Below are 10,161 nucleotides of genomic sequence, written 5' to 3'. Positions count from 1 at the left end.
ATATATATATATATATACGTATATATTCACAGAGAGAACATGTAACCACCACTCAGAAAGGTCCTCGGCAGGGATTCAATCTGGGAACCTTATTGCAGAGAGGCGACTCACTAAATGATGCATACACAGAACAGAATTAATATGGAAAGAGCAGAAGAAAAGTAGAAATATTGGCTCTCTGTAGAAGTTTAGGTCAGGTAAAGTTTTCTCACTAAAAACAGTTGATGGAAAAGCAGAGAGATACGAACAGGTGGATCTTTCTGAGCACATCTAGCAGTGCAGATCTGTCCTTTTTCTGTTTCTGTACACAGAAAGAACTCAGAGATCACTATTTGTCTGCAAAGGCTCTCTGTGACATTTGTTGTCATTCAGTGGTTTCTCATTTTGAGTCACAATCCCGGAGGTGTTTCCTTGGTTTCAGATGGGACCTGAACACAACAGTTTCTCATCTAGAGAGAGACTGAACAAACATGGCCACCTCGACATTTGATTTATTATTTATAAAGAATTTGAGAGCTCACACTGATATTGTGGTTTTTTTCCCCGTTTTACTCCATTTTTTCTGTCTATTGTTCTATTTTACCACATTTTTCCTGATTCAATAAATATAACAATGTTATATCCTCAAATAGAAAGAGTATCAGAGGCGCTGATTATATACAGTATGAACAAGGATAAATGTAATTCCATACCATAGCATTGTGGTATTGTCGTTCAACTGCCCTTCCTATATGAGATCATTGTGCTCCCCACGACTGCTGTCTATTCATCCGTTTTCTTCACCTGCTTTTCCATTAAGAATCATGGTGGAACTGCTGATCTCCAGCAGAGGTGTGAGACGAGCTACGCTCTGCATAGGTTGCAAGCCCACTTTGAGTGCCACTCACAGACGAACAAGAGGCTGATTTAGAGTTACCATTTAAACTAATGGGCATGTTTTTTGTTTGTTGGTTGGTTGTTTTTTTTTTTTTTTTTTTTTTTTGTGAAACAAACTTAGAATGTCTAAGGAAAATTCAAGCATGCACAGGGAGAACATGACATAGAAAAACTCCAGGCAAGAGTCAAACCAATGACCATCTTGCCATGTAGCTCTCTCCATTGCCTCTTAGAATGTGACTGGATTGCAAATCTTCTTCAGTGTAAAGGCAATCATGATGCCGCTATACTCTTAATTCTTGTTGAATACAAAGGTCCCCTAGACTAAACCCAGTGTGCTCACCATACTCTGGATATTAGCAGCATGTTTCCACAACAATATTACCAGGTTCCTACAATCACAACTCACACCACATCTCAGACCGCCACAACTCTGTTGACTCTTAGCATCGTGTGATTAGAAGGTTACACAATACGTTACCATTATGTGGGCATGATGGGGTCATTACCTAGATGTGAATCAGGCTTCAAATTCTTGCCAACCAAACCATACAGGTGTGAACAGGTACCATGTTATGAATACATGCACCATGCATGACCTCAACAGGCTGCAAACAAAATAATAAACCACCACTTGCAAGCTCAAAACTATCTTCTCACTCATTTTCACAGAGGGCCACACAAGCTTTATAGTCAACAGGCCAGTTGTAATTAACTTTGATGTTTTTAGTTAATGACTAAACATGAAATATTACATTCATTGTCTCATTGCTGCAGCTGAGCAATAACTGAGCTCTATGTGGTATTTTGTACATAAAAACAGTGTTTTAACATGTCCTCTTATAAACATTGAAAAGTACTACGTGTATGACTGACTGTGAAATAAACAATACAGAAATACCATTAAAAGTAAATGTATGAGAGTTTTACTCACTGTTGACTAGTGGTAAGTAGCCACCATCTTGAATTCTAAACCCTCCCATTTGCAGACAGGGAATTCCCACTGGATGGGGCATTCCAGTTCCCACTTCCCAGTACAACTGGACCACAGCAAAATAAGCCATCTAAAATGCAGCGATATGGAGATTTTACAAAACAAATTTTGCCTGATCCCATCCTCTTTAGAACCCTGTGCAGCTCTACCTAGTGGTGGGATGCTGTCATTTTGCGGGTAAAATAATCAACATGCATTATGGGAGATGTAGTTTTTGCTCAATGTTGGCTTTAACGTCTCTTTTAAGACTTCAGTTATTTTTAAAGCTATCGCAGGTCACATAAAATGCCATGGTGGTGACATGTCTTAAGTTTGACATGTGATCTACAGCCTCAGTCACAGCCTATTTTTGTAAGTACAGTATACATTTGTCTTGCAAAACCACATTCTTACTAATGCATATTATCTTGTTGTGAACCTCCTTTATATAATGCTGCTTTCAGGAATGAAACTGGTCAGAAAAGGGAGAACGGCAAATTAGGAAATTTAAATCACCACAGAGTCCAGTTAAAATCGCAGGTGTGACAACAGAAACTGTCTGACCTTCATCTGGCGAACACATCATTATTGTGAATTTTGACTTTGAGGATGAAAAGGAAAACATCTACTCCTCTGTGTACATTGCAGGACCTGGTATAGATTGAGAGGTCACCCACCTAATGTGCAGTCACCTCACAAACATAGACCCTATTTCCTTGAAAAATTGGACCTTGTGTTTGCACATGGCCCCAGTATGGTGGTTATGGATGCTTTAGAAACACCAAAACATCTTTCTAAATTCTTCTTTTTTATGTTCAATTACCCTTTTTTGAGGTTTTATCTTGTCCTGGGATTTAAAGATGTCTTGTTTTTATCCTGTTTAGTGATTACAGAAAAACAAAACGAGAAAAAAATCTTGCTTTCAACCTAGCTCAGTGAGTGGTCACTCAATTTGTTTTAAATCACTTGCATTCTTAGATAAATGTTTGTTTTTTCCCAGGCAGCAACTTCTAATCCTTCTGCATGACTTTTGTCAAGCAAGACAAACTTTTTGCAGGGAGCTGTAGAAGTGATGTATTAAGAGTAGGCCAAAGAAAAATGATAAATCAAACCCTGTCTAGATAATGTCAAAGCATATTTCAGATCACCAATCATGTTATCTCTACTCACATTACAACACCACTGAGAAAAAAATGATGGATAAAATTCCCTTTTTAGCAAAACTACAAAAAATTGCTCAACAAATGCAGTATGCAACCACAAGGAATAAAATGTAGTAAACACAAAAAATAACAGAAAACATCAAATCTACTACAAATCCTGCTTCAAACACTTTAAACTACATCAGTATATACCAAAAACCATGTTTGACCACTTTAAAAGTGTTCATTCTGATTGCATTTAGGTCTGTTTTTGATGAGGGGTGGTCTAATGTCAGCATATATATTTTTAAAGAAATACAAAGAAAAGTATCAAATGTACTTTTAAATATCATTTTGTTAAGTAGATTGGGATAGAGGCTGTCAAATAAGCTATGCTGTTTGGGTTTAGTTTTCAAGGAAACATATAGTTTTGTTGCCTAATAAAAATACACTGATAAAAAAGGTACTAGGCCTATGTCCCTTTTTCAATTTTCCCCAAGCAAAATAATATCCATTTGGTTCAAAAGTTTCTAATTCATAAGTCATAGAAAGTTAATTCATTGTTTTATATTACTTTAGAATAGGGATGATACAAAATTTGATACTTTTATAAGCACCGACCGAATTCTGTACTGACTGAGTACCGTTTCACGTAACATCAAACGGTACCACGTTTCGGTACCTAAACGCATTATGACCATATTGGTGTTAGAGTGAGGGATTTTCCATGCATGACCTGAACGCAGCATCGCGCAAGAGCTGACGTCAGCAGCCACTGGTTCAGTAAACACAGTTCAGTCTGAACGTAGCTGAAAGCCTCGCAGCTCCTGGAGTGAAACTCACCGAACAGACCGCCTCTGAATTATCTGGTGGATTAATTATCTTGTGAGCACGATGTTTGCTAGCTCAAAGTAAATAAAGTACCGCCACTTTCTTTATTTCATCCGCCATTAAACAGAGACCAGCAGAGGAAAACAACAGAGGGGCTTCCTGACAGTCTGAATGTGTCTGACCTAAAGAGAACAATCAGCCAACTTGAAGCGTTGGGTGCGTTTTGGATGCTCAAAACGTAGCTTGAATACCTTTTATTTATTTAACTCCATCCTCTTTTGCTTATTTGATTTAAACATATTTGCTTTCCATGGACCTCCATAACATAATTTTTCTAGTGGGGAAATGACATCAATAGAAATACATTGAGCTGGATTGTAAATTGTGCAATAAGACAAAGCACTACATTAGTTGTTTTCAAGAGTTTTCACTTTAAAGAAATTAGTTAAACAACTGATGTTACAATACAAATAGTTGGATGTTGTCTTGACATTTGTTAAATTTTATGTATTGAGAAATAAATATGTTAAATTAAAAAAATCAAGTTTATTATTAAAAAAACAACCCACAGAAAGTACTGAAAATTTGTACCGTTGAGTACCAGTACCAATTCCCAGGTACCGGATATTGGTACCGAATGGCTAGATGTTTAGCACTGATGCCAAATAGCAAGAAGTTCCTGGGTTAAATCTTCTGTTCAGACCAGAAGTCATTCTGGGTGGGTTTTGAATGCCCTCCATGTGCTTGTATGGGTTTTGTCTGGGTACTCTGGGTTTCCATCCAGCCAAGGCCTTGCAAAAGAGACTGTGATCTCAATGGAATTTACCTGGTTAAATACCTGTTGATAATAAATAGAAGTCTAAGTTCATTCACGTTTTTGAAATAACACACTGAGGGATTTAAATTATGAAAGTTTATTGAGGAGAGTGTTTTTTATAGACTGGAAATGAGTAGAAATTGTAAGTAAACAATATTTTTGGTGTAAAATATCCAAATGGTAGGAGTTACTGTACATATTGTGTATAAGAACACAGGCAGGGATTATTTTGCTTGTCTCAGGTGGTGCAAAGTGATGTACTGTATGCTGACCAGAGCAATTTTATCCACCAACAGATACAATGGTGGAGCCTTGACCGCCATACAAATAATATATATTTCCCTATAAAAAACTTGTAGTTCACCCTACTTTTTCACTTGGGTGATTCCACTGCAAACTCAGTTCTTCTACTGGAGGCCTGGAAGCTTGAGGATTCTGTTTAGTATCTTAGCTGTTCCTAAGATATTGCTCTTCTGGACAGAGATCTCTGAGGTTGTTCCTGGGACTTGTTGAAGCCACTCTTTAAGTTTGGGGCTCACAGCACCAAGTACTCCAGTAACCACTGGGACTACTGACGCCTCGACTCTCCACAATCTCTGTGTTTCCTCTTTGTCATTTTTATTTCTCAATCTTTTTTGTGCTCATTCTTCCTGATGTTACAGTTACTTGGGATTGTGACTTCTATCACCACTGCCTTATTCTCACAATGTCCAGTTGGTCAGCCATCACCTGTCTGTTGAACTGGATCTGGGAGTCTTACACTATCTTAGCTCTTCCATTCTCCATCGCCCTTGGTGGTGTCATCCACTTTGACTCTGCGACCTCCAGTCCATATTACGCAGTGGCTAAGACATGACTTTGGTGCAGAGAAATCATGGGTGCATGTGTTTGTATCCTGGTACCAATCTGAGCAACCTTGGTTACACTATGGACGAGAGACAAAATATGTATATACTGTATAGTGGCAGCCATCTTGGAATTTGTGACAACCTACCTTTTGACTGGGGCCTTTCTAACACCTAGATACAGACATGCCAAAATATGGGTCAGTAAATCACTTATTTTTCAAGTCATCTAGCTCAAAGTACAGACAGAGAGACAGATATTTGCAGTTCCCCACTTTGCCCCATGACGGGGGACATACAGTCTAATATAGCAGTGAGCACATGCTGCAACTCCATGAATTATCATCTTATTTTGATCAGAGTGTTTGAGTGTCACAGAGACCCAACGTGTCATAGAAAGCATGATTCAGCAACTTTTATGTTGACAACAAGCAGAATGCCTCACTCAGACTGCAAGTCATGTCAGAAGGCGCATGGCGTTTAAGATTTTACCCATGGGATCCAGCTGGGAACACAAGCTATATCGGACCACCCTCCTGTGAACCCACCACCCACATCAGGTACCTATGGGACCAGTGAAATGTGAGTTTAGGTGACATCAGCAGATGGTCTGATTGGACACAAATGGACATTAAAAACAATGCTAATAGGGGAAGAGTTCAAGCTTACTACAGTATATGTGAGGCTGAAAGATATCAACAATGGTCGGGTCCTCTTCACCCACAGCATGGTCTATGGACACATTCTTCTGGCTGGACTTTGTTCTCCTCTGGAGCTATCGAGGCGGTGACCTTAGTTACAATATATCTTTGAAATTAATGACCAGATGATGGAGTTTTTTCTGGTGTCTTTTCTGGCATAAAGCTGCAAATTTTCTTCTATTCTGAAATCTCTGAGAATTTTAAACATCAATACACTTAGACCTTTTGACCAAGATAAGTAGGATATTTTATGAGCCAGGAAAGAATTGGTTAGTTTTCAACCACTTGTCGTCATCAAGAATAGCAAAGTTAGTGTCCTTCAACAACAATATGGTCCTCTAGTTCTACAAAGCCTTTTTACAGTGTTAAATTAAATGCTTTTTTTTAAAAATGTGAATAAAGTAGTTTGATTCATAGATTGTACAAAACCTTTTTAAGACCTGTAAGGCTTAAAGAAACTTTCTATTACACAACTTTAAGAAAGACATCTTGTATAATATTCTAAAAAAATATGATTTAATTGAAAAATTGTCTTCAGATTTTTATGTAGCTAAGTGACCTAAACTTTATGACTAATGAATTGACCTTGTAATACATGTGTGTGTTTTATCTAGACTTGGTTCTACAGTTGCCATGCCATTGTCTGTCAGCTATGGCTGCTGCAGCTAAGTGAAAAAATGTGACCGAATTTTAGCTGATAATCTAAGACCAATTATGTTGTTTTGCCATCTATTTAGCGTCAGTCTAAATACAATGTAATACTTAAAAGCTAAATTTAAAAGTCTAAGTTGATCTGTTCTTTTAGATTAATCCAACTGTCAATTTCAATTTCAGACTTGTACAATTCCCATTTCAGTAAAATGTCTAAGAATTTAAATTAAAATTTGAGTTTCTGCCACAACCCTGAAAAATACACATCAAACTGTGATGAAGTGATTCATCACAACCTGCTGGCTTCTTCTTTTTATTTATTTTTGACCTCCACTACCAGTGTCGGGCCCTGGGTGGGGTTTAAATCTCCTACCCCTAACTTAAGGCATCTCATACGAGATTTCAGCTTCACTCAGCGCTCTCGTCCTCAGCCGGGGTCTGAGCGCCAAACTCTAATGCTGTTCATGTCAATAATCCTGTTGGTCCAGTCATGTCAATAAACCTCCTAATTTCAGTCTTTGTGCGAGTCCTTCCAGGTTGAAATAAAATTTAAAATATTTTCAACACAAATATCAGGCTTCTGGAATATATTAATTTCTATGCACTTTAGTACTAGTTTGGGCCTCTTTTTGAAGGAATCACAGCATGAATGTGATCAGCCTGTAGGCCTGCTGAGGTGGAATGGAAGTCCATACTATGTTAGCGGTCTTATGGTGCGTTCACACCGAACGCGATTTCAGCTTCAAAATCGCAGCCAACGCTGAAGTTTGAAGCTTGTGCACTTTGAGGTCAGACGCAGGACACCTGCGCTGCACGGCGACAGCCGCCCCGCCACTCCCTCCTCTGTGGGGCTGTTTAATGTCGGACGAGGAAGTGGCTTTGCTTTATTTACAGACAGCCAGAACGTGTCACGTTCATCAGATAATTAATTCATAATTAATTCACCAGATAATTCAGAGAAGAGGCTCACAGCTGCTTTCAGGACTATTTTTCCAGTCTGATGAGTCGCTGCCACGCATTGCTGCGGATCAGGACACGACTGCAGCACTCATTTCAGCTAAAGAGCAGGAGCTCCATCTGTTTCAGGTTAGTGGACATCATTCAGTAAACTGTCCCGTCGGGAAATATGTCGCTACGTCACACAGTGGAGTCTCTCTGATTGGTTGACGCTGCGCGTCGAGCTGCAAAAGTTCAGATTTCCCAACTTCAGCGATTTGGACGATTTGGACGATCTGAGCGTTCGACGCTCAGATCGTCCAAATCGTTCAAATCGCGCTGCTCTAATCGCGCTTGAGGCGCCGCAGAACTTCCCGACGTTGCTTGAAGCGCGTCCACCATAGACTTTGTATGTAAACCTGCTGCTCCTGACGCTGAAATCGCGTTTGGTGTGAACGCACCATTAGTCTTCTGCGATGTTGAGTCTGGGGTCTCTCACCTTCCCCTTGACAATAGCTCATAGATTCTCTATGGGGTTCAGGTCAGGTGAGTTTGCTGGTCAGTCAAGCACAGTAACACCAGGGTCATTGAACCAGCTTCTGGAAACTTTGACAGTTTCACTTTGTGAACTGACTGACCAAACAAATATATAAAATTTTTTAACTTTTATTATTCATATTTTTTGTGCTACACCTTATAAATCCTGCTGTCTGTGTCTGCATGAGTGTTCATTGTCTATTAGCAAAATATTCCATGGATCAGTGAATGTGTTTGTTAATTTGATTAAGATAATAATAATAATAATAATAATAATAATAATAATAATAATAATAATAATAATAATGCATTTTATTTATAAAGCACATTTCAGGACACCCAAGGATGCTGATAACCAGATAGATAACCATAACTCATTCATTTTGACAGATGTTGAGCTAAAATGTGTTTTAGCCATCATCCCCAGTACCAAAGACTTTCATCAAGAACCTTGACAGTGTGCGATATTCAAAGAATATAGTTTCATAGTTTCAGTATCTATAATTTTAAATTTCTAATTAAATCAAACATATTCAGTTATACAGGTGTTCTCATACCTTCATCTGAATATCCTGTGCTTTCCAATTAGGACGGAGTCTTCTCACCAGGTCCAAGATTCCTTTCCGAGGGTCATGCTCATCAATATAAATGTCCACATGGAGCAGTTGATTTTTAGAACCATCCATTTTAAGCAAAAGAAAAAGTTTTTATTTTTTAATGTTTTCCCTCCTACAAATTCTGTTTACACATCCAGCTGGCATATACTTAGATTTTATATTTGCCCAAAACATCAATTGGACCAGTTTGGTCAATGATCAAGGATAGTTAAAGAAACTCAAATCCCTAGTTGGATTAAATTAATAAAAGTAGTCATCAGTAAGTGAGTCAACAGTAGTCAAGTAGACCTATCAGAGGCCAATGTCCTGGGAACATATTCATTTCTTTCGCTGCGGTTTAAATATTAACCACTGGTGGGCTGATAGTTTTGTAGGGGACTCATATGTACTTGGTTCATGGCCTCCCACTTGCTGGCTGTTAAAGATAAGTTCTGATGGCCCTTCATGACGCTGCGGTCGCCCTGAACTAACAGAAGTTGTTTTCAAAGAACAGATCAATAATAAAAAAAAAACATTTACAGTATGGAACAGAAGCATTATGACATGCTGTAGAGTGCAAACAAACAGAAAATGTCATCCTATAACAATTTGTATAATGAAATTCTTTTCTGTCAGTGTGCAGCAAATAAAGCACTTTTTAATATTCCAAAACAATATTTCATCTGTAATGGCTACAAAGAGAGAGAATTTAATTTATTCAGAAATAAATGAGCATATTTTGTTTGATGGTATTTTTATTTTTTGATCTTTTTAACACGGCATACAAATTAAATGTAATACAACTAATGTCTAAAGTATTTTTAACACTGAAAAAACACTGAAATACTATGCATATAGTGGCAAGAAAATTGTGATAAATCAAACTATAAAGAAAAACTTGGCTAAACAGTTTTAGTACACAAAGTTTGACTTCAACGAGATTATCATAAAATGACAGATAAAAAATAATAAAAATTGTCAATTATCAATATCCAATTTTTGTCCCATATGTTGACATAGGCAGCTTCAGGGAAACATGTTAATATTCAAAACCAGTCAAATTAAAAATATATGTCAATGATGTTTTAAAGACATGTTCAATTTCCAAAGTTCCTGAATGCAACAGTTGTGAACATTTTGTCCATCCACTGTGTTGTCAGTCATAATTCCATACTCCATCATCTGAGGCCCTGCCCGCATACCAAAGCAGCACCAGAAGTTTGAAACTGAAAATAAAATCAATAATAATATTAACG

At 37.9% G+C, this 10,161-nt stretch overlaps 1 protein-coding gene across 1 annotated transcript in view; it reads right to left on the bottom strand.

The window, feature by feature from the left end:
• Window positions 1-9,188, bottom strand: part of LOC106530885 (ethanolamine kinase 1) — a 41,036-nt gene extending 31,848 nt beyond the window's left edge. The window contains exon 1 of the mRNA XM_014026602.1: window positions 8,867-9,188. Within this exon, the coding sequence (XP_013882056.1) occupies window positions 8,867-8,995 (129 nt within the window). The 5' untranslated portion in view covers window positions 8,996-9,188. The remainder of the gene's footprint in view (window positions 1-8,866) is intronic.
• Window positions 9,189-10,161: the final 973 nt, after the last annotated feature.

This window comes from Austrofundulus limnaeus, unplaced genomic scaffold (assembly GCF_001266775.1).
Source record: "Austrofundulus limnaeus strain Quisiro unplaced genomic scaffold, Austrofundulus_limnaeus-1.0 Scaffold571, whole genome shotgun sequence".
Classification (NCBI taxonomy): Eukaryota; Metazoa; Chordata; class Actinopteri; order Cyprinodontiformes; family Rivulidae; genus Austrofundulus; species Austrofundulus limnaeus.
The sequence above is the reverse complement of the archived record's forward strand: the minus strand, read 5'-3'. Positions and strand labels throughout refer to the sequence as shown.